This window comes from Polistes canadensis, unplaced genomic scaffold (assembly GCF_001313835.1).
Source record: "Polistes canadensis isolate GaletaPanama2010 unplaced genomic scaffold, ASM131383v1 scaffold_14, whole genome shotgun sequence".
Taxonomy (NCBI): domain Eukaryota; kingdom Metazoa; phylum Arthropoda; class Insecta; order Hymenoptera; family Vespidae; genus Polistes; species Polistes canadensis.
The window spans coordinates 19,294-42,878 of NW_014569561.1; the positions used below are offsets into that span (position 1 = coordinate 19,294).

At 36.4% G+C, this 23,585-nt stretch overlaps 3 protein-coding genes across 18 annotated transcripts in view; all 3 read right to left on the reverse strand.

Moving 5' to 3' along the window:
* Positions 1-265: 265 nt before the first annotated feature.
* On the reverse strand, positions 266-3,339 carry LOC106793442 (cGMP-dependent protein kinase 1-like). The gene is made up of 11 exons (XM_014760356.1): positions 3,163-3,339; positions 2,930-3,072; positions 2,727-2,864; positions 2,446-2,615; positions 2,136-2,380; positions 1,732-2,043; positions 1,214-1,445; positions 975-1,081; positions 659-898; positions 513-579; positions 266-439 (listed from the first exon to the last, which is right to left on the reverse strand). The coding sequence occupies exons 1-11, from the start codon at positions 3,333-3,335 to the stop codon at positions 344-346; spliced, it is 1,923 nt and encodes a 640-aa protein (XP_014615842.1). The 5' UTR covers positions 3,336-3,339; the 3' UTR covers positions 266-343.
* Positions 3,340-4,483: 1,144 nt separating this feature from the next.
* Positions 4,484-11,493, reverse strand: LOC106793441 (cGMP-dependent protein kinase, isozyme 1-like). 2 transcript variants are annotated; one of them, XM_014760355.1, is made up of 14 exons: positions 11,472-11,493; positions 7,891-8,042; positions 7,636-7,707; positions 7,317-7,555; positions 7,099-7,241; positions 6,885-7,022; positions 6,619-6,797; positions 6,276-6,523; positions 5,861-6,184; positions 5,569-5,800; positions 5,386-5,492; positions 5,045-5,284; positions 4,892-4,958; positions 4,484-4,697 (listed from the first exon to the last, which is right to left on the reverse strand). In XM_014760355.1, the coding sequence occupies exons 2-14, from the start codon at positions 7,996-7,998 to the stop codon at positions 4,602-4,604; spliced, it is 2,193 nt and encodes a 730-aa protein (XP_014615841.1). In that variant the 5' UTR covers positions 7,999-8,042; positions 11,472-11,493; the 3' UTR covers positions 4,484-4,601. The 2 variants fall into 2 exon arrangements, with proteins under 2 accessions (XP_014615841.1, XP_014615840.1); XM_014760354.1 differs by lacking the exon at positions 11,472-11,493 and adding an exon at positions 10,805-11,406.
* A 665-nt stretch (positions 11,494-12,158) lies between these two features.
* LOC106793443 (RNA binding protein fox-1 homolog 2-like) overlaps positions 12,159-23,585 on the reverse strand; it is an 80,780-nt gene continuing 69,353 nt past the window's right edge. For 3 of the 15 annotated variants that reach the window (XM_014760359.1, XM_014760361.1, XM_014760360.1), the window contains 6 exons: positions 23,061-23,214; positions 21,776-21,839; positions 21,160-21,186; positions 17,242-17,408; positions 16,692-16,755; positions 12,159-16,598 (listed from right to left, as the gene is read on the reverse strand). In XM_014760359.1, coding sequence (XP_014615845.1) covers positions 16,585-16,598; positions 16,692-16,755; positions 17,242-17,408; positions 21,160-21,186; positions 21,776-21,839; positions 23,061-23,214 — 490 coding nt within the window. In that variant the 3' untranslated portion in view covers positions 12,159-16,584. Of the gene's footprint in view, positions 16,599-16,691; positions 16,756-17,241; positions 17,409-20,447; positions 20,469-21,159; positions 21,187-21,775; positions 21,840-23,060; positions 23,215-23,585 lie in introns of those variants that run through there. The other 12 variants (XM_014760363.1, XM_014760357.1, XM_014760366.1 and 9 more) reach the window with 9 other exon arrangements.

Below are 23,585 nucleotides of genomic sequence, written 5' to 3' on the forward strand. Positions count from 1 at the left end.
CTCACTTTTCTTTCTATTAATCGATCATCGCGAACTCTGTTGGACGATGTCGCAAAACAATATCATTAAACGTCAAGCGCGCTTTTTTCAAATTCTTTTGTCCTAAAGTTTTCCTTCAACACCAAATCGGTTACTTTTTCAGATGATCCCTTTCGATTTACTTAAAAATTTTCTATTTTATTGAGCCTAAAATATACGTATTTATGACTTTCTTCAAATTATGTTTTATACAATTTTTCCTAAACTTGAATTAATTTATCTCTAATTAGTCATTTTTCCTAAACGTTATGCTAAACAAACAGAACTTCTAAGAATTTCGATAAAAAAGTTTCCTAGCGTTTCCTTAAAAGTTTTCGTCCCAATCTGAAAAATCTAATGGCGCTTCATCGCGATCAGGTGGATATCTATCAAAATTCCTTGTGTCCGTATAATGCTTCACCTACGAATAAAGATAAAGATAAATCATTTTTTTGCTAACAAACTAATCTTTGAATAAATCGTATTAAAATTACCGTAGGTTTGATGGGCGAAGACATAGACAAATTGTTTAACGATTTCCATTGGAAATCCTTGAACCATCTAGAGAGGATTTGTAGAAATCTCGTTAATTATATGTTCCTGTATTTCAGGCTAAATAATAAACAAAATATGCGCTTGCCTGTGATGACGAACATCCGCAGCACCGTTTTGCAAGTTGCCGAGCCTTTTCGTAGGGTCTGCTTTGAGCAAACGTTGAATAATATCTTTGACTGAATTGGAAAGTATTTTAGGTATTTGGACTGTCTCGATACCCGTGATGATATTATTGCCAACTTCGACCTCGTTTATACCTTGAAAGGGAGTCCAGCCGCACAACAACTCATAGATGACGATGCCCAAGGACCAATAGTCGGCAGCCCTTTGAAAGATCCAAACGATATACATAGGTAATAGAGTATCGATAAATCGATAATAGTATTGGTATAATTACCGACCTATTGTACCCTAAACTCTGAATGATTTCCGGAGCTAAATACTCGAGTGTGCCGATATATGTCATAGTCTTATAATGGCCAATGAATTTGCTCGATCCAAGGTCGGTCTACGGGATAAATATCGGATAGATTTAGTCAACATTAATTTTCATCTCGCCAAGGGGCGAACGAAGACTAACGGGATTGAAGGAAATTTGATTACAAGAGAGAGAGAGAGAGAGTAAGAGAGAAATACTTACGAGTTTAACGTAGCCGTTGTGGTCGATCAATATGTTTTCGGGTTTGAGGTCTCTGTAAATGATGCCAAGCGAGTGTAAATGATTAAGGGCCTCGACGATGCAAGCAGCGATGAACTTTACTTCAAAAGGTTCGAAACGAACCTTCTTTTGCAATTCCGTTCGTAGATCTCCACCGAGACAGATCTCCAAAAGGAAGTAAAGGTATCTCTTGTCTTTGAACGTTCGAAATAATCTATAAAATAGAAGATTGATCGTTTCCATCAATGTATAGGTCATGTGTGCTCTTAAGTATTATAAATATAATCTATATGCAGGCATCCCTTAAATAGCACGGTACTTGAATTGCACGAACCATCCGTTCCATCTTTGGAACCAAACGTACAAATTTGTATGAATTTCGAATCGCATGGAACGTTATTTCCAAAATTGTACGAATTATTATTATCGAATAACACGGAACCAATTAGCCGTGTTATTCGAGGGCTGCCTATATATCGATATATGTAATATAGACAAACCTGCAAATGAAAGGAGAATCACAAGCCATAAGATTGTATTTTTCATTGTAGATAATCTTTTGTAACTTATTTTTCGTGATCATGTTCTTCCTGACTTTTTTCCTAGCAAAACTGATATTTGGCATTGAATTTGTGATAACCAATTCCACTCTTCCGTAACCACCTTTACCGATTGTACTCTCGATTTCTAAATCGGCTAAGGTCAAATCGTGAAATTCTTCCTTCCAATTATCTTTAACAGCCGGTTTTTTATTGATAACCCATTTCTTATTCTTAATTGATTCTAGTCCACCGAGATAATCGATGAAGGATCTAAAATAGATTGTTTACTTTAGGATGGAATCCGAAGGAGACGAATCCTTCCGTGTAAGTAAATAAATCAATTTAAATGACTGCTGACTTACTGTCTATCGATGGTATAACATTCGGCGCCAGGTGGCAGAGCCACGGCATTTGCCTGTCGATGACATTCGGTGTCACCATAAAGTGCTTTCTCACCGAAATAATCACCCTTCTCAAGGAAAATCAAATCTTCCTCGCCCCCGTACGATTTATTTTTCGTTATTTTAACGTTTCCACCGTTGACTATGTAAAACTTGAAGCCTGGCTCTCCTTCGCGAAAAATGTAACTGTTTCCCAGAAAAAATTCCTGCAATTTCGTGAAAATAATCACCGATCGGAAATAAGGATTGATCGAGCATTAATTAATCTTACCACGACTATCAAATCTGACATCTTTGAAAGCACTTCTTCGGGTAATTCTTTCAGAATTTCGATCTGCCGAAGCATTTTAAGATTGTAATTCGTAGATTCTCTCATGTTTCTATTTACTATAGAGTGAAAGCTCTTCCTATCGAGTATCCAAACTTTTCCGTTCGTCAGTACTGAAATGAGAACAAAAAAATATGCATTTGATCGAGAAAGAAAAAATTAGGAAGATCAAGGATTAAGAACAGTAGTCCTTTATTCTAATAAGAAAGATAGGCCTGATATACCATCTATCGAGCATAATCTTTTGATATTATACAGCAAAGCAAGTTCACCAAAAGCCACTCCGGCTCCGAATCTTCCGTAAAACGTATTTCCAACGTAAATCTCAAAAGTCCCCTCTTCCGAGACGTATAGATGCGAGCCTAAACATTTGTTTCGTTCGAAATGAATTTGATTCGATCGAATACACTCTTTCTTTGTATCTCACCTGTTTCACCTTCCTTAATGAGTCTCGTATTAGCTAAAACCTCTCGAGGTTGCATTGCGGACACGAGTTTCTCTATGTTGGCCTCTCCAAGATTACCAAGAAATTTATTTTGCGATATCGCTTTTTTAATCATTTCCTTTGACCTGCGAGAAAATTGAATCTCGTTATACGAGCTGAAAGAAAGGAAATGAAAAGAACGACGACGGGTGGGGAAGAAAATGAAAATACAATACCGTTCATTTTTATCGTAGTTCAATATTGTCGTTTCTGTTTCCTCGGGCTCACCGATAACGCCATATTTTCGCAAGTTCGTTAAATCACGATAAAAATCCTCGGTGCCGTTGTTTGACTGTTTTCCTTTCCATAGTTTAACCGTGAAACCACTTCGAAACTTCTTCAAAGACATTCTCTCTCTCTCTCTCTCTCTCTCTCTCTCTCTCTCTCTCTCCCTCTTTCTTGGCCCGCTTACAAAAACGAACTTTTAAAAAATGTTCACTAAGAAATCCAGTTTGTTTTGCGTTTTTTTTTTCCTTTATCGGAATAATCAAGACATTTTGAAAAATCTTATCGACTTCTTAAAAAAAATATTACTATTATACATTAATCAAGAATAAAGTAGGATAAAGGATAAAGGATAAATTGTTGATGAAAAAAAAAAGGATTACATGTGCTACCAAATATTTAGCAGAAGGACAATAGATAGTTGGGGGGGGGGTGGGGGATCGACGAGACTGATAGCTCGATCAAAATTACCTTTAGTCTTTCGATTGTGGTATCTCCGAAAGATATCAAACTCGACTGATTGATTCCACTAACGGTCATAAGCATAGATCTTATCAGTCGAGGATAACACTCCTGGTTGGCCTGGTGCATAGAAAAAAAAAAAACTATTGAAAGATAAACCTTACGCGTTTGCTATTTCATTTAATCAGCTACCATACTATTTGTTTAAAAAAGCTCTTTGTTTTCGCGGTGATAAAGAATTGCGATCGATAACAATTACGTCGATGACAACGCGTCGATCACATAACTTTGATTGAATATTTGCGTCTAATACCGTATATTCTTTTTTACACGTATTTGTTTGGAGATGTAACAATTCCTCTTAACAAAAGACTTCGAAATATTTAGAAAAATTCTTTATTGAAAAACATATATTCTCAAGTTTCAGCTTAATTTTATAATTAATTTCGACGATTTCGATGATTTAATGTTTTGCGAAAATTAAAGGTTCAAGTAAAAATAACAACTACAATGTCATTTGTTGAATTAAGACACCAAAGATGCGTATCGATGTATAAAAGTCTAATTGATGAGAATGCTGAAGAATTACTAGCAATGGCGGATTTCCGGTTATGACGGTAACATATACAATCGTAAGAAAACACAGCAAAAGTCTTTCCCAGAGCTTCGATGAAAGGTATTTCAAACATTCTATTGTAGAGAAGGTAATAAATCGGATATCACGTATCTGATATCACGAGATAATTCTTATCGCGTATCTAGGATTTTTCTTTTTCTTCATCTTCTTCTCCAAAAAACAAGAATGCGTTGACATTATGTGTCATTTATTATTTTATAGTCTTATATTAATCTTATCAAAATAATGCGCCATTGTGAAAAATAAGAATCATCTTCGATGCGAATGATGAAAAGAAAAATCTTCTACTAATCAGAAGTCCTTGTCCCAACCTGAAAATTCGTCCGGCGGAATATCTCGTTCCGGTGGATATCTTTCGAAATTTCGTGTATCGATCCGATTTCGTACCTAGGAAAAGAAATGAAAGAAATTAATTTTGTTTGAATTCCAGAGGCTTTTAAACAAAAACAGGGTCGAAAAATTCCGAACAGCGCAATAGATCTGCGATCGCGTTACTTGGAACTCAAACGGTTAAGGAAAAGGAGTATGAAGGGATAGAAAAGAGGAACGTGTTTAAAAGTACAACAAAAGGTAATATTTACCGTTGGCACTATAGGAGCAGGCAAAGCTAATCGTTGAAGAGCTTCCCAATTGAATCCGGAAAACCATCTGAAATAAAATAATGAAATGAATTATTCGGCAACTTAACGGTTACCCCTTCGATATGTCTACAAGATTAAACAAAATTTCATTACTTGTGATCGCGTATATCCTGTATGCCATTTCTTAGATATCCCAGTCTCTCGGAAGCGGAATGCCGTAGAAGTTTCTTAATAAAATTGTTGGCGTGTTTATTAATAACGCTCGGTATACCGACGACTTCAATCCCTTTGAGAATCTTGTTGTACGTTGTCATATGATCGGCAGCACGGAAGGGTGGTTTGCCAATCAGGAGCTCGTGGGTCAGGATGCCAAGGGCCCAATAATCCACCGCCCTTTCGTTCGATAGCAAATAAATAGTAGTATTATTTTTTTTGTTGAGTTCGATTATAGGAAAGATAGAGAGATAAAGAGAGAAAGAAGGAGAAATGATTACCGATCATGTCCCTTGTTTAATATTATTTCCGGAGCAACGTATTCAGGTGTACCAGCAAAGGTCCACGTTTTGGCCGGACCAATCTTTTTGCTGAATCCAAAATCAACCTGCAAAGAATTGAAAGATAGAAGAAAAATATCGAAGCATATTGTTTGAAGCTAAGTACCAAAATTAAGGACGTACCAGTTTGAGGTAGCCACGAGAATCGAGCATTAAATTTTCCGGCTTGAGATCTCGATAAACGATATTCAATGAATGTAGATGATCTAAAGCTTCTACAACGCAGCCTACCATGAATTGTGCCGTTGCATCGTCAAAAAATCTTCTCTTTTGTAGGGTCGTCCAGACGTCCCCTCCCAGACAGATCTCCATCAAGAAGTATACGTACTTGGAATCTTTGTACGTTTGATAAAGTCTAGCAAAAGATGGAAACAATGATAAGATTGTTTAAAGTTTAGGCAAGTTAAAGACGTACTTGCATATGAAAGGTGAATCGCAGGCCTGCATTATGTGTTTCTCATTGAGAACATGCTCCTGCTGTTGCTGATCAACCATAACCTTTTTCTTCAACTTTTTAAGAGCAAAACTTTTATCGGGATCATTCTTTAAAGTGACCAACTCGACGCGTCCGAAACCACCAACGCCAAGCGTTCCTCTAGTTTCGAGATCAAATAATGTCAGATTTGAGTACTCGTTCGTCCACTTTTTCGGCGTCAACGAACTCTTTTGTTTTTCGTATTCGGCGAGCCAATCCTTGTTGCGAATTTCTTCGAGACTGCCCAAATAATTGAGGAAGGATCTGGAAAAAATGGGTCGTCAAGAAAAACAAAATGCCGGATAGGGAGTGAAATATTGACAATTAGAAATGATAAAAACAGATGACTACTAACGATCCGTCTAGGGTAAGACATTCGACTCCAGGTGCAAGAGCGATCGCATTCGCGTGTCGACGATGTTCTCCTTCGTCATCGTAAAGAGCCTTTTCCCCAAAATACTGTCCTTTACTGAGAACCACTAATTCCTCTTCGCCACCGTATTCGGTGTCCTTGGTTATTCTTACGTTTCCTCCACTAATTATGAAGAACTTGTCGCCCTTTTCACCTTGCCGTACGATCCTTGCGCCCGCTGGAAAAAATTCCTACGAGCAAGCGAGCGAACCTTTCTATAGAAGAGATTTCGAAGTCTAATAGAGATGACAAGTCGATCACAATTAGATAATGAAAATATTCTTACCACGCGTATGAGGTCGGAGATCTTTGCGAGTATCTGATCTCTCGGTTCAGGTAGTTTCTGAAGAACGGTAACTTGCTGGAGGAAACGGATGTTACCTTCGAGGCGTTCCTGGGCACTCCTCATCATCACCATTAGAAATACCGTCCTATCCAGTACCCATACTTTGCCAGACTTCTTAACTAATCGCAAATGGATAGAAAAAATATATTATTGGTAATGAGAAGAGAGAATGAAATCTATTATATGGCTATTATTTGTTGATTTACCTTCGATAGAACGAAGCCTTTTAGTGTTGTAAAGCAAGGCTATCTCTCCGAAGGCAACACCAGGGCCAAAGGTTCGTTGAAACTGGCTACCTTGATATATGTCGAATTCTCCCTCCGCCGACACGTACAAATGAGATCCTGACAAAAAAAAGGCATAGAGCATTGTTTTCGAAACGAGTCGAGGAAAAAAATTGATAGGCGCGCGCGCGCTCACCTATGTCTCCTTCGCGAATGACCATCGTATTGGGCGCCAATTGTTTCGGATACATGGCAGATACGAGAGCCTCCACCTGACTGTTTTCGAGATTACCAAGAAACTCGTTCTCCAAAATGGCACGCTTTATTTGCCTCGCGCTCCTGTACGTCAAATAAATTCTAATAAATGGAAGGAAGCTGGAAGGGTAGACGGATAGATGAATAAATAAGAATTACCTAGGATCCTTTTCGTAGGAAGGTATAGGTGCCGAGGTTGGCGGCGTAGGTGTCCTCCCGATAACACCCCCGCGAGGATTAGCCAGTTGTACTTGCTCGTATTCATCTTTCTGTTCGACTCTTTCCTCGTGTGTTTCTAAGGGTTCCCGATGACTAGTCACTCTAGGAGCTTCTATGACTCGACTTTTGCTCGAGGTCACCGTTCCATTCGATGCAATAGTATTTGGTAGCGGACGTATCTGTCGGAGATACGAAAAATCGCGAGGGGAATGACGAAAGTTAAGAAAACAAATAAAAGGAAAGCATTTTTGATACTTACGACACCATAAGTAAGATCCGGCTCGCCTGATTGTTTGTAACTGGATGCGATGGGACTTCTCGTGCTTCCGTTCTAACGCACACATTAAACACAGACACAAATAGAAAAATAATAATACTTGTCGTGATAAGACACAGTGCTAGTGGTCAAGGTACTTTTAATCCCCGATTAGACGAGCGATAAAATGTCTATGTTTTGATGTGCATAGATATTATTTACGATAGATATTATTTACGAATTGGAAAAAGTACTCACCACGACGACCGACGAAACGTTTGATCCGCCATCGGGGTCGTGCGTAAAATTGATGCTACCTCGTTGACTGAGAATACTCGCTCTCGGAAAGCACGAGAATCTCATCATGTTTCTATCATCCAACGCATTTCTCGAACAAACTCTCTTTACACCTAAAATCACAAGATTTGATTTTGTTTTCGAGCTGAAGGAATACGTAACAGCAATCGTTTGCTCGTCGGCGAGCGACTGAATGCCATTAGGCTCATTTTATTTCTTTATCTATTCTTCGTTAGCACACTTTGCCTACGTTCTCTGTCATTGGCGGCAATGGTGGCGTTAGCGGTGGCGGTAGCGGTGACGGTGACGGTGACGCCGGTGGAACACGCAGAGGAGAAGGAGGAAGAAAAGCAAGAAAAAGGTGGTATCGTGCGAAAAGGGCTTTGAAATTGGTTGCCATTTCGTTATTGAAAACACGTGTCTCACACGATCGTCTCGAGCAGTCACATGATTATGCTAATGACGTTTAGTACTCATTCGTATTGCGATTCGTCGTTTTAATGTATTAGCGCCTTCTCGTCCAATGAAATGATTCTTCTCATATACCTTGATACTTAAACTTTCGAAAAATGAGATTTCGCGAGGGTCTTATTAAAAAATGAACACGATTTTTGATGCAACCCTCTCTACGAGTTAATAACTCTTCGTGTATTAATTGTCATTCTTGAGATGCTCTTGATCGAATCAGATATCTAATCTCTACATGCTTGTATTACACGTTTTGGAAAGGGGAAAAAGTACGCTTAACTCTCTCTCTTGTCTTTTTCTATTATTATAACAATAATAAAAGTGCCCACCAATTGGAGTAAAAATCTAACCGAATGTCTGACGAAATAACATGTTTTTCTCTTTTGTTCTTGGCTTCTCATTAAGTTTACGCGACTACTATAGACAGATAGATAAACTTAATTACCTGCAAATAAAGCTTTATCGCGATAATGACGCGGTAAATTCTAAGAATTATGCACCTCGCATGAGTTTGTTCTCGCGGTCGAGTAACATCGCGCCCATTCGAAATAAAAATTGTTCTATAATAATGATAAATGATTATTTATCTAAAGATACAAACGAGGAAACTCTAGATACATTCATATATGTATTTTCTATCCTTCTCCTAATTAAGCCAAAGCGATTATTGGGCTATTTTAAGTAAAAAGTTAAACGAAAAAAGACGGGCAAGGTCGGTACCACCAAGGTGTACACTCGCTAATGTATCATACGACGATAAGGATATTTGATTAAGCACGAAAGCCGCGACGCGATCGTACCGAAATGTTGATCGTGTTACGATATACGCTGATTAATCGTCGGACTTAATAGTAACTCAAAATTTGTTTTCATTCGACCGAGAACGATCGATCTAATCGATTATTCGTACTTTCGTTTTGCTTCGTTCATTTCTTTAAGGATTCAATAATAAATGTAAACGTAACGTAACGTAACGACAAATCAGCACGATGACAATGATTTTACAAATTTATTGCGAAATTTGTCCTTTCGTTGAAATATAAATCTGTCGTTTTTTCTACGAAGCTTCGAATCCTTCGAATCAGAAAATCAAATGGTGTTTTCTTCTCTTTCGATCGTATTTTTGGTCAAAAGAGTAGAAATAGAGAAGAGAGAGAGAGAAAAAGAAAAGACAATAGGATTTAGTAGCGTTTGCTTTCCTGGAATTAACGAGACTCGTTAAACGCGCACCCACAATTAAAAAGCATCGTTATATCTCTTCGCCTTTTATTGTTAGCGATCGCAATACGAGCCAAGACACAATGCTTTTATATTTTTATCTTCTTTTTCTTCTCTTTTTTTTTCTTTTTTTCTTTTTACATAACGCGGAAGACGTTTTATTTCGTCTGAAAGCGCGGAAAAGCGACGGAACGATATTTCGCAATGACTGACTCGGTTGCACAACGATCCCGATGGCGTCATTCCTAATAACGAAAGAAAACAAAAGTGAGACAAATGAAACAACACCGAGGAGACCAAGAGATCTTCTATCCTGTGATAATTTTTCAACTTTCTTCCACGTTCGGGATGAAATTTGCTTCATTTCGATGTACGATCATACCAATATGGCCACAATCAAAATTTTCCTTTTCCACGATCGACTCAAGATTTAGGGAAATGAATAAACAAGATCGTTTATTATTCGGACTCACCCTTCAGCTTGAGAAGGAAAATCTTCTTGACCAAATGAAAATAGAAAAGGGAAGTAGTATATTTTGATTATTTCAGAAATTCTAATTATTCAATCAAATTTTTTCCTCCTTTATTCGTTTTTCTCGGTGCACCACTCAAATTTGTGTATTCGACTGATATTCCAAGTTTGACAAAGACGCAGAAATCTTATCTAGCCGATAACGACAAGACGCAGTGTCAACAGATAGGTATGTACGCACGCCTATCAGAGAATCTTATCTAACGAGTCTATTCTCCTTTCGATTAACCAACTGAGCTCTTCTTAAATGACTCCTAGTCCCTTAATGTATTATTAATTTTCTCTTTATCTCAGATAATTCGAATATACATTCGTTAAGTATTTGTCAATATTATAATTAGTAATTATTGTATAAATAACTTCGATAAAGAGATGATCCCCACAATTTGTCAAATCTTTCCTTTCCAAAAATTCTTAGAAACTTGCTGTTCTTAATTTGCTTTCTACAAAAGCAAAAGCAGAATAAAATTAATCTTGCGTCACATGTTTGTTACGTAAAAATCGAGCACACCTGCATCGATCGCGATCATTGATTATAAATGAATTAATGAATAAGGTGAACGAATCTTTTTTTCTCACTAATTGTAACTCTTCGATTTTCGATTAATTCTATAGCATTGCTCGCGATAAGAACCCTAACCAAAAGAAAATACTTACTTTATATTATGCCAATCGCAGCCGTCACTTTGACGTTCTTCTTTTCGAAGATTCTTCGGATATCTTCATATTTGATACTTTCTTTCCTCTTTGCTATTCTACTCTTTTTCAAATATAAGAAACTTTGTTGGTTCAATCAAGACGAAAGAGTAATAAAATTTTCCAGCTTTTTACGTGATAACTAGTGATTAAAATCACCGAAAATGGAGTAACGTTTGAAGATATAACATAAGCATCCTTGACATACACCTTTTGGTGTGATTCAATTTATGGAATAATTGTTTGTTAGTACGGTTTTATTCTTTGTGTTTCGAGAAGCCTATCTAGGTAAGCATTTAGGTAAGAATTTTGAAAGATCCAAAGTAAGGCGTCGTGTCGTTTTACATCGCGTTCAATTGAGTTGATTGACGAGTGAAGATAACCGAATAGTACAGCGTGTTATCGGGGGGCCGGCCACGAAGCTACTAAAGCGAATATACGGACTTCGGAATTTTTCACGGTGGTTCTGTCGACGTCGATACGTTGGCCGCAGGTGGCCAGCCTCGACCCTGATCATGCTATCAATGATTATCGGTATGCGTTTGCTTACGTTTATTTTAACACGGCCGAATGACAATATCAGCTATATGTAATATATATATATATAGATTAATATATGTATATTTACCGATATTTTGTGCGTCGATGGTCAGATCCGGTAAAAGAAAGGACACTAGATTTTATTTGAAAAATATTTAATAATAAACATTGACAATATACAGAGAAAATACGCCATAAGAAGTCGCTATGGGAGTAATAAGAACCTAACAACTGGTCCAGACTTAGAAAATATCATCAAATCAGACAATGATAAAGGTGTTACAAACAACACCTTTTATCCCTATCAGTATTTTGCAACTAAAGTTCGCGATGATTGTATTTCCTGTTTCTCACGTTTCTCTCTCTCTCTCTCTTTCTCTCTCTCTCTCTCTCTCTGATTCCTCTTCCTTTTGCTATGTCATATTTATGTATATATATATATATATATATTCAAATATATATACATATACTTATATATACATACATATATATATATACATATATATACATATATATATATATATATATATGTAGGTCTATAGCGTATCTTTTCAATTATGTTAAAAGTTGTGCGCGCGCGCGCGCGCGCGTTTGAGGGATAATGTGCAAGAAAAAAAAAATGAAACGATTCGCACTGTGAATTATAGCAAAATGTTTCTTGTCAATTTGCGAACGAAGACGAAGCATTGGAAGCGTCATTTTCGTTCGCGAATCGTATCCACTAGAATATATAAATACGTATATTGTTTAGCGCGCTAAGAGAGAAAAACGAAAATTGACAGGTATCGCTCGTCTAAATTGTTCGCTCGTGCTTTTTATTTTCTGCGTTTGCTGAAGAGTTTTTTTTTTCTTTTCTTTCTTTTTTTCCGCCTGTTCCTTTCCATTTACTTTCACACATTACAATTTAATTAATGATAACATTATTAATAATTCAGAATATAAAGTTTTTAAAACGAGAAGAAAAAAAGTGTTCTTGATTCGAAGAGGTACACGAGATGCGTTTTCTCATTTTACTTATACGCGTTATTACGCTCTCTTGCGCACGCACACACACACACACACACACACACACACACACGATAAACTTTTTACATTCATTCACTTAACACACGTACGCACGCACGCACGCAAATCTTTGACCTAAATGTAGGTAATAATCATTGTTGTGCCATCAACGCTTTAATGTCATGGAACATTCTTTTTCCTCGTATTACATATTTTTATTTTTATTTTTTTTTTTTTTTTTTTCTAACATTTTCTTTTGCAATTATTCAAAAATGGGCACGCGACTTTTGTCAAGATTCATTATAAAGAGCGTTGGAATTTGTCCTTGTTGCTCGGCCCATGTTTCCTTTACTTTATATTGTTGCTTTTACGCTATCTATTTGTATGTGTATCTATATATATATATATGTATATATATATATGTTTTTTTAAATTTTATTTTTTTTTTCTTTCATCTTATCGCAAGGAGTTGTTGTTACTTTTATTTCGAGACAACGATTCCAACTCCTTTCGAGTATTACGGGTGAATGAGTTTGTATGAGTGTTACACGTGTTATACTTGTTGTCCTTTCTTTGCCTCCTGACGCAACGTCGATTCTCTCGTATAACTAATTTTAAGACGGTAAAAAGCACAGAGAGATCTCGGTTTACGCCCTGCCTAATACGCTAGGATATGTTGCTCGTTAGATGTGTCATTACGTCATGTATTCATCTAAATTTCATTAAAAATTTCCTTTAATGTTAATTAATGTTTTATATCGCTAGTTGTAAGATTTATACGTATAACATACGGTGCGTATCATTGAATAACGTTCTATTCTGCTCGCTTATCTCTTGATTTTTTGTTCTTCCATCCTTTTTTTTCCCCATTTCGTTTTGTTTTTGCATTTTTGTAATAACTAATCTGATAGAAAGCCGCCGACACGCGAGAAATCATGAAATGAATTTAGATATTCAGTGCTTTTAATTCACGTTTCTTTCTTAATTATTTTATTACAATTATGTTTGGATAATTTTTTTCTTCTTTTCCTTTCGGTACACTCGATGATTTTTTCTAAGGTATAATCGACTAAGAGTCAAATGAAAAAAACCCTCCTGGTATTTAAAATTGTCTTTACACGGTTTTTTTTTTCTTTGTTTTTGTTTTCACTAAAAGACAAAAGTCAAAGGTTAAGAAGAAAGAGAAGAGAAGAACGAAATATATAATTGTGCAGTTGTGACGCGCTTTTTCCTTAATTTGAGCTTGACTTAATTTCTAGTAACTATTTTATAGTGATGATAGCCTACAGATAAAGATATCGATTACGAGTTAAGTATAAATTTTAGTCACAGTTTACATTACATAGAATTAATTCTGAAAGCAATTCGTTCATTCGAGACGCATTCTTTGAAATGTTCAATATTTTCAATGGGATTAATGAACTCTTCTTCTAAATACTATAGTGGTTCTATTTATTTTTTGTTCAATTCTTCTTTTTCTCATTAAAGAAAAGAATGAATTATCGACTTTAATAATAGCCATTTTTCGAGCTATCTTCTTCTTGGTTGAATAAAGTTAATCGTAATCGTAATCGTATTTTCTAATCCTAATCGTAACTTTAATCACGTAGCAATTAAGATTACCTCATTTAGACATTTTCATATTTGTTGGATATTGTGTTAGGATCTAACGATCCATCATCAATCTTAACGCTTAAAAGAAAATTATGAGTATATCTTGAATCCTCTTCGGCTACGCTCTTTGTGCTCGACGATCGATCGTTCTCTATTTACACATTTATATAACTGGCAGCCATGCACACGCAAGCAAAAAGACCTCTTTTTTTCTTTTTCTTACATTAGTCCATTTGGAAAAGTCTCGAGAGATAGAGATAGAGATAGAGAGAGATAGAGAGATAGAGAGAGAAAGAAAGAGAGCTATGCATTGGTAATCTTATTCTAATATTCTAGGGAGATGTATAAAGTAAACGATAAAATAACGGTTATTCTAGCCGTTAGATAGGTAAAAATAAATCTTTCGTCATATTTGGCTACTATCGTGTATATTCCTCGCATTTTTCATATTGCCTGTTCATCATCCCCTTTCTCCCTCTTCCATTTATATCGTTTACTATTTAGGAGCGTAAATCTTGCGCGCGCAACGATTTCCTTATTTCCTTCTATTTATTCTATCGTAAGAAATGTCTTATTCGCTTACGTATAATATTTAGATTAATCCTCGCGCGCTAATATTGTAACTTAAAAGATAAGGGTGTAGGGTAATATATATATATATATCACTCTCACTCGTCTCAATGTGCGTTCAATTTTCATTTCGATTTATAATTCACATTTTTCGATGGAAAAGTGTAAATTCGATTTTGTTATTCCTCTTCCGTGATATCTATTTAATTCTTTTAACTATAACCGGAAGAAGCGAGAGCAAGGAATTACGAATCTTTCAATGATTTATATTTTTCTTGAGAAATACGCGTTTCTCGAGACAAATTGTTTTCAGCAAAAAAACTAACTAAGGACCCAATTTTTTTCTACGTCCCCGTTTGTTATCATTACTAAGATATTCAATTAAAACAATTATATGCAAAGCTTAATACCAAAATCTTTCTATAAAAATTCACAAATAATTAATTGTACGCTATCACGGCGCGTGAGTATATAAAGAACGACGTATCAAAAATATACATAATGATATTATAAACGTTTTATACGTTTATTTGAAATACGCGAAACAAAGATACACAAATTGTTCGTCGGCATCGAGACTTTTCCTTCTTTTCCCGTTTCCCCGATTATTCGACAGATCGATCTTTGAAAAATACAAGGACGATTGTCGGCACGATATAGTTAAGCCACAAACACATTTCTTTCATCAATGTTAAAACTTGGTAGCGATTAATGCGCGTATGTGTTCTCTCGTTAACGAGAGCCTGTGACCACTATTTTTCTTTCTTGCTTTCTTTTCTTCTCAATAAAAGATCTTTCGCGCGATGTAATATCGTTAATAGTAATAGAATGATAAAATAATATAATAAAATATTAATAATAATAATAATAATAATAAAAATAGCAAGTGCCTTAGAAACTGAACGTAAACGTGTTAAGCTACATTTGCACAAGAAACGTACGTTTCGATTTGGTTTATCGACTTAATTTCTATCGTTTCTAGAATACAATGTAAAGGGATAAAGAGGGGGAAAAAAAAAGAAAAAGAAAAAGAATAAAAACAAAAAGAAGAAGAAGAAGAAGAAGAAAAAAAAATGGAAAGGCGAACGAATATTTCGAAGGGACATAATATATTAGGCATACGCGGTAGCGAGTCCTTCGGTTCGCCTTGCCAGAGTATTGAATACGTTTTCAAATCTAAATTCTTCATTATAAAGAATCAGAGTTAGGTGTCATCTATTATTTTGAATTCGACGTTGAAAACGTTTGCGATGTTTAAAAATCGGTGGTGCTTCGATTAGGAACCGATAAGAGAGAGAGTATCTGACTAGACCCCGTCGTTGAAAAAATCCAGTGCAACGTCCGGCGGCTGCTGTGTATTCTTCGTTGTTCAGTCGCGCATTTTTTTATCAAAATAACGCGAATATCACTTTTCTAAGAGAGATAGGTGTTTTTCATCCGCAACCATTCAGTAGAATGTTTATGCTTTCTTTCTTTAGCTTTTTTTTTCCAGACTGCTTTTGATAAATAAATTTGAATAAGAAAGAGGGGAAAGGTCTCTCTCTCTCTCTCTCTCTTTCTCTCTCTCTTTCTCTCTCTTTCTCTCTTTCTTATTAATGATTTAAAAGACGTAAATGTTCGAGGACAAAAAGAGCGTGGGATGATTTGGTCAAGCGATCGGGGAGGACGCGTCGTTGATGGTGGTGGAACGAGGGAGGACAGCTGTTCTCGAACGTTGGCAGGCGCGAAGGGTCCAGACGTCGCTAGCGCTTCTTTCCTTTATGCTTCTTTTGCGTGTAAATGTTAAATGTGTCGCCTCCGTGTAGGTAGTTGCATATGCGTGTGCGCGAACATGTATCCGCTCTGCCGTTGTATTGCGATTGTGTTATTGGCGACTACGTTGTTATTGTCGCTTTTCTGCTCATGTTTTTTGCCGACCCTTTTTCTAAGCTCTCTTTCTCTCTCTTTCTCTTTCTCTCTCTCTCTCTTTCTAAGCTCTTATTTAATAAGGCGTAAATCTGTTGTATCCGCCTCTATAGACCGTTGCCTAAAAAAACATAAAAGAAAAGAAAATTTCAGTTAAGGGTCAACGATATATTTGATATATCTATGATCGTCTAACACAACATTTTCTTCTTACCCCGTATCCTGCGACTGGACCAATGCCGTGTCCGAGATAAGGGTCGGGATATTCTCGTCCATAACTGCAGCAAAATCATAATACGTATTTAGAGATGTTTTTGTTAAATCAAAGGGGGTAAATCATTATGAAAATGGCAATTGGTATCGACAAAAAGATGATAAAGAAGAAAGAGAGAGAGAGAGAGAGAGAATGATCACAGGTATAATACAATTTTATTAGGAGAATAAAATGAAAATAATAGGATATACGAACGAATTCGTGATATGTTTTAAAATTTTTCATCGGGATTATCATTGGGACGTTCTTGAGGAGTAAAGGATGATTGGCTTTCGGCAATTTCTTCGAATCTGCGACTCCTAAGAGCTCGCCCGCGACGACGATTCCTTCTGCAAAGTTCGACAATGCAACATGGATCATGTATATATAAAAAAAAAACAAAACACAAAAACAGTAGTTGCATGGACTAGAAGAAGAGGGGATTAAGAGGGGAGAAGAAGAAGAAGAAGAAGAGGGTTGGTCGTTAAGTTGCAATAAAGATAATACTCACCCCGCGACTGCGGCATATCCTGCGACCGGTTGTGCTGCTGCTGCAGCTGCGCCGTATGCGCGCGCAGCCACCGCCGTGTAGGTTGCTGCAGCTGCATAACTCGCTTGCTGTGCCGTCGAGAGTGGCGTCTTTAGCAATGGCGATGCTGCGGCCGCCGCTGCAGCTGCCTGAAACAATAATCATGACCCGCCATGCAAGGCTCAAAAGCAAGCTCGAAGTATATGAACAAAAAGAGTAATGGACTAGAGATCGATAGTACAAGAGAGGAAAATATAATAATGACAGACACGAATACGATATAAATAATTATTTTTTTTTAATGTTATATAACATTGTGTTAGGACATTACTGAGACGATGACGATGACTCGCGTATAAAGGGGCCAGGCCAGGGGGGTGTCTTTCTAATCATCGTCGAGACGATTTATATATCAATTTTATCTATCAAATATTTTTTTACAATACTTATTAATAATTAGGAAATTTTTTTGAATATTGCAAATAATATCTCAGGAGAGAGAGAGAGAGAAAGGTGGAGGGAACAAAGCGATGCAACATTTTAAAAGCCTCGGGATTCCTCAGTTGAACTTAAAATACGCGACGCGTATCTCGCAAACAGGGGCAGGGTGAGAGGCGGGGGCGAGCTTTGGTATTTTATTTCTCTCTCTCTCTTTCTCTCGTTGTAGTGTCGCACCGACGATGATGGACCTATTGCGAGCAAACGATGTTTAAACGGTGTTTTGTTGAGATCGCTCTCGTGTCATTGCCAAAAAAGCAACATTAACGACTATGTTAACGTCTTTACGATACAAGGGAATATTCGCTACGCGACCCTCTCTTCTATTTGTCTAGCAAATTTAATATAACTTGGAAACGTTCTCGAATTGCGTACATTTTTTATTGGATGAATTTACTATATATATATATAATAAAACTTTAGTAAAATTTATCTTACGCAAGAGATTTATTTTTAACGAGAAGATACAACAATTTTTTTTCCGATGAGAAATGAAGCGAAAAAAGGTGATAAACAAAAGAGGAAAAAAGTATACGATTCATGCGAAGACGAAAAATGTCTTTTCGAGAGAAGAAGAAAAGCCAAAGTGCATAGATAATTTTGAATGACTATAGCGTGTAGGTATCTATGATATGTCGAAGCAAAGATGTGTGTGTGTGTGGAAAAAGATAGAGAAAGATAAAAGGAGAGAGGAAATATTTGCAGTTACTCTCCAAAGATGTCCTTCTTTTAATCCGATCTATCGATTACGTTTATGATAAAAAAAAAAAAGAAAAAAAAAAATAATCATCGACCTCGACACTAGACAAATTTTCCACAAAATATTCCCTTTTCTTTAACTTACAAAAAGGCAAAACTTCGATTGCGAAAATAGGAACGAGTGCAACGAAAACAAAATTTAGATGGCGCCAGAAAAGTTTCGCATCTTTCGTAAACAAGAGAGAGAGCTTGTTATTTTGTCGACTGATTTGAAAGAAGCCATTACGTGTGGATTTAAGGTGCAAGATAGAAAAGAAAAGAAAAGAAAAAAAAAAAAAAAATGAAATGAAAGAGGAAAAGGTTACCCTTCTCTGTACTTTTCGAAAGCACGGAAACGATCTTTCAATAAAGTTTTCATGAACTATTCCTTGTTGTTATGTTTTTTTTTTGTTGAAAGGGAAATAATTATCTACTTGGTTCCACTAGAAGCANAAAAAAAAAAAAAAAAAAAAAAAAAAAAAAAAAAAAGGATAACGGAAGGACGAGTTCGAAAACACGCAAGGAAGAATGACGGTAATGTTCATTCAATAAAGTTTTCATGAACTATTCCTTGTTGTTATGTTTTTTTTTTGTTGAAAGGGAAATAATTATCTACTTGGTTCCACTAGAAGCATGCCTAGTGGTATTAAAAACATTAGTGTAGGTCGATTTACTTAATTGAACATCTTTCGACACTTTAGATACTTTGCGGGGAAACGCAAAAATTCGATGCCATCTACGAAAGGTATTGCGATAGGTTTTATGCAATATTTAAATCTGTATACGTATGTACAGGTATATATACCTACGCCTACGCAAAGATATACACAAGTTTATTGAATGCGAGTATAATGCAAATTATTACGAATGCACCGGCAAGGTATACAAGTAGTACCTATATGCAACCCAACAAATAGAGAATTTGGCGTTAATAAATAGAAATAAAAAATATGTAAATAATAATAATAATAATAATAACAAATATAGAATTATTATCTGGTGTAAGAAAAAGAAAAAACGTATGTAAGATCTACGTAATCGACGTGCGCGTTACGTAACTTTGTAACTTGGTACAATTGTAAAACAATAGAGATGCAACTAACGAGATCACGATTGTAAAGAAGAAAAGGGGGGAAAAGAGCAATTGAAAACGGAAGCGAAGCAGCGATTTCATTTCACCCCGGAGAAAAGAATCCAAAATATAAAATAAATGGAGATTCGATTGTCGAAAGAGTTCTTTGTCGCATAGCGTTCGCCGAACTCGTTAGATTTTCTCCTTGTTTGTAATATATTCGAGGGGGGGATAAAGAGCTGAGAAAAGAAATTTAATTCAATGGTGTAAAAGGTTGCGATCGTGTTCCTACATCTTAGGATTAATCCTTGATAAGTAAGGAACGGAATTGGTAATCTCGTTTTCAATGTGGAACGTCTCGTAAATAGGATCACCGTGTGTCAGATAAAAGCACAAATAAGAAAAAAAAAGAAACCCCCCCACTCGCACGCGTCTACTCTCCATTTTCCAGACAAAAGATTATGTTCCCCGCTTGATTCGAAGATAAAAGAGAAATATTTGCCAAAGCGTATTTATAAAATAATGCAACTATTATTATGCGAAATGATATTTTACTTGTAACACAAGTTCGGCACATTTCTTTTTATTTAATTCCAAATAAGCGGATGTTAATTTATTCAATTGCTAATTCTACGATCGAGATCGGCGAACATTATTTGCGATTTTTCGCGATAAGCAAGAAGAACGATATAAGAAGAGTATAATAAAAAGAGACACGTTATTAAAAGCATAATAATATAACTGTTTGTTTTTTGATAATAATTTATGAAAATATAAAATAAAATGAAAATAAATAAAATAGATAAAGAAATAATGAAAACAAAGGAGAGATATAGAGAAATACGTTTGAATGGGCGGACCACCCCCATCAAAATCCTACCTCCAGAGCGGGTGCTTTAGCCTGAAACACAAACGGCAAACCTGAAAAGAAGTTTCAATGCGCGAGGATATCTTCGATAATTGCGCTATTTACATAATATTTTATCTACCACTTTTTTTTACCTCTATTCTTTCAGAGAAAAACCAAAAAAAAAATAGAAATAAAAATCGAAATAAAAGAGAAGGAAAAGGATAAAAGGAAAACAATCTCTCTTCTATTAAAGCATTGGGAGACAACGTTTGCTTTCTCTCTCTCTCTCTCTCTCTCTTTCTCTCTCTCCCTTCAACGGTGAGGCTTTCACTCTTTGCGATTTCCTTTTTACTTTGCACATCTCTTTATGTTACCTATATAAAGAGACGTAAGAGACGAAAGAAAGAAAGAAAGAAAGAGAGAGAGAGAGAGAGAGAAGAGAGGCTGGGTTCTTCCAGAGATTTGAAGAGAATAGAAAAAAAAAAAGTGAGATAGCGCACGTCGCAACGCGAAAGGCAGAGTAGAGGTAGAGAAAGAGTATACGACGAGTAACAAGTATGCGTGTGTATGCAGTAGTAGTAGTAAGATCATGGAAAACAACGACAATGCCTGCTGCTGATCGACGATCAAAATAAAGGCGAGAAGTAGAAGAATGATTCGTGACCCGAAGATCATTATTATTCGGTGCTTTATTGCATTTCGTGTAATAGCAAGGCTTGCAGAAAATAATGTCTTGACTAACTTCGGCTGTAGCTTGTGGCCATTCCAACTAAACGGGTCCGTAAATCAATAGACTTTAGTTTTTCCTATCAAATATCGAAATTGTCCGCTTTGACACGGTGCACGCGCGATTTTTTTCATCCCCTTAATTATTATTATTATTGTCGTAACGAAAATTTTCCTTCTTTTCATTATTACAGATAAATATCATGGAAAGGGGCCGTGTTTTTCCATTCGATTTTATTTATTGTCAAATTGTAAGCAATCTCGCGAATGCACATGCATGCACGCATATATGTTTGTGAAAGAATTCACTTTTTTTATGCATAAAGCAATCGCGGTTCGAATAAGCTGAAAAAATATTTTTGTTGTTGTTTTTTGTCGAGCAAAACAAGGAAGCGGTTCCATGAACAAAAAAATAAAAACAGAAAAAAACGTATAACCGATTAGGTAAATTTGCCAAATTTACGCTCTGATATTTTTTTCGTCATTCCTAATATAAGCAGTGCACCCCTCTTACGCGTCTCCTCTTCCTCTTCCCGCCGCGTTTGTCGCTCCGTGCACCGGAAGCGGATATTATCTTGCATTGGAAAAATATAATATCTCTCTCACACACACGTTGAAACGTATAATCTCACCTGTAGCCTGTAATTGGGGTCCTGTGTCGCTGCGTGTGCTGCCAAGAAGGGGTCGTAGTAGACGCTGAAAAATATTCAAATCAACAAAATCAGCGATTATATATTTTAGATATTTTTTGGCGAAGAGATGGAGAGGGGTGGGTTCAGGTGGAAGAAAGGGTTCAAAAGATTTATATATATATATTATTGATGAGGAGGAGGAGGTCGAAGAAAGTTGATCGGTCCTTCTTTTTTTCTTTTTTAATTTTATTTAATTTTTTTCTCCTCGATTTTTATTATCCGATTGAAAATTTAGGAAAAATTAGGTGTTCATTTGTCGCGTAAAAAATTGTTGCTCGAACGCGCGTCGACAAAAAAATCGACGAAGGCAACGAAGGACGGTTTCTTTTGTTGTCTGATGTGCTTGCAAAAAAAGGGAGATGAACTAGGGGATAGGGGATAGAGGGGAGGGGCTCTCTCCTCCATTCTCCGTAGCTATAAAATGATCGTAATTTACGTGATGCATTAGGATTAGTTCCTTGCTGCGATTGGAATTCGTGCAGATGCAATTCTATATATTCTCAGGTATTATATATTATATTTACACACCACACATGTATGTTGGTATCTATTTATCTATGAAATACACAAAAGCAAACGGGCAATACGTGTGTTGGCGAAGCTTCTTCTTTCTTTTTGCGACAAACGATTCGTCGTCCTTACAATTTTATTGTACATATTTCATAAATGAATCGTTAATATAATAAAATAAATATCGTTATTTTATTAAATTATTTTCTCATGCGTTTAGGAAAAATTCGAATCGTTTGTCGCGTATAAGCTTTATATCTCCTCCTTCCTCTCGATGATTTAAAAAAAAAATGCATTGTTTACCACATAGATCTTACGATCCGGACAAAAAAATATGTTTCATGCAAAAGATTCTCCTCGATCCTTTTTTTTTGTTTTTTGAAATCGATGCGATGCCTGCCGGCCGGCCGGTCGACTATCTCAAGATAAGACATGCTCTCTTTTTCAAATTATTTTCGTCGCATTTATTAATCATTTTGATCGTTTATTTATCGCAATGATATTGGAAAAAAAAACCGTAATGTCGTTTATATCATTATTACGAATCGTTTTAGACGCGAAACTTTTCGCATATTTTTTATGATACAATTTCAAAGATGTCTCTGGGAAAGTGGAAAGATTGAGTAAAAGATGACAGACAGACAGAAAGAGACAGAGAGAGACAGATAGAAAGAGAGAGCAAAAGCGTCGAGAAGGGAAAAATAAGTGTACTTACGCAGGCGCAAAGGGATGAAGGGCCGTTGCAGCGGCTGCTGCTGCGAGCGGCCCTGGGTTTCTGGCCAACGCCAACGCCGCCGCACTGCTCGGGAAAGCTGCCCTTGCCGCTCCAACTCTTCCCCTTTGGATTGCCACTCCTCTTAATGCTGCAGCTGAAACAATGCGCACATGCCAACATTTTGTTTTCTTACCTTTTTTTTTTTTCGTCTTATCTTCAATTTCTTTGCTTTGCTTTTCTTTTTTTTGTGTTCTCGCATTATTTTCATCTCCTCCTCATTTTGTCAAGTTTTGCAGGATACATTGATCGGCGTTTGGTTGGATACTGGTTGAATGCCGGCGAGGCGACTAAATGCCCGAGACGAAGCGCACAGACTGTCTTACGAGATTTCCTTTTATTTAGATAGATAGAGATAGACAGAAACAGAGAGAGAGAGTAAGAGAGAAAGAGTGAGAAAAGTAAGGGTTATAGGAGGAGAGAAAAGTTTCGAGAATGTTCAGCATCTAATAATCTACGATATTCCAA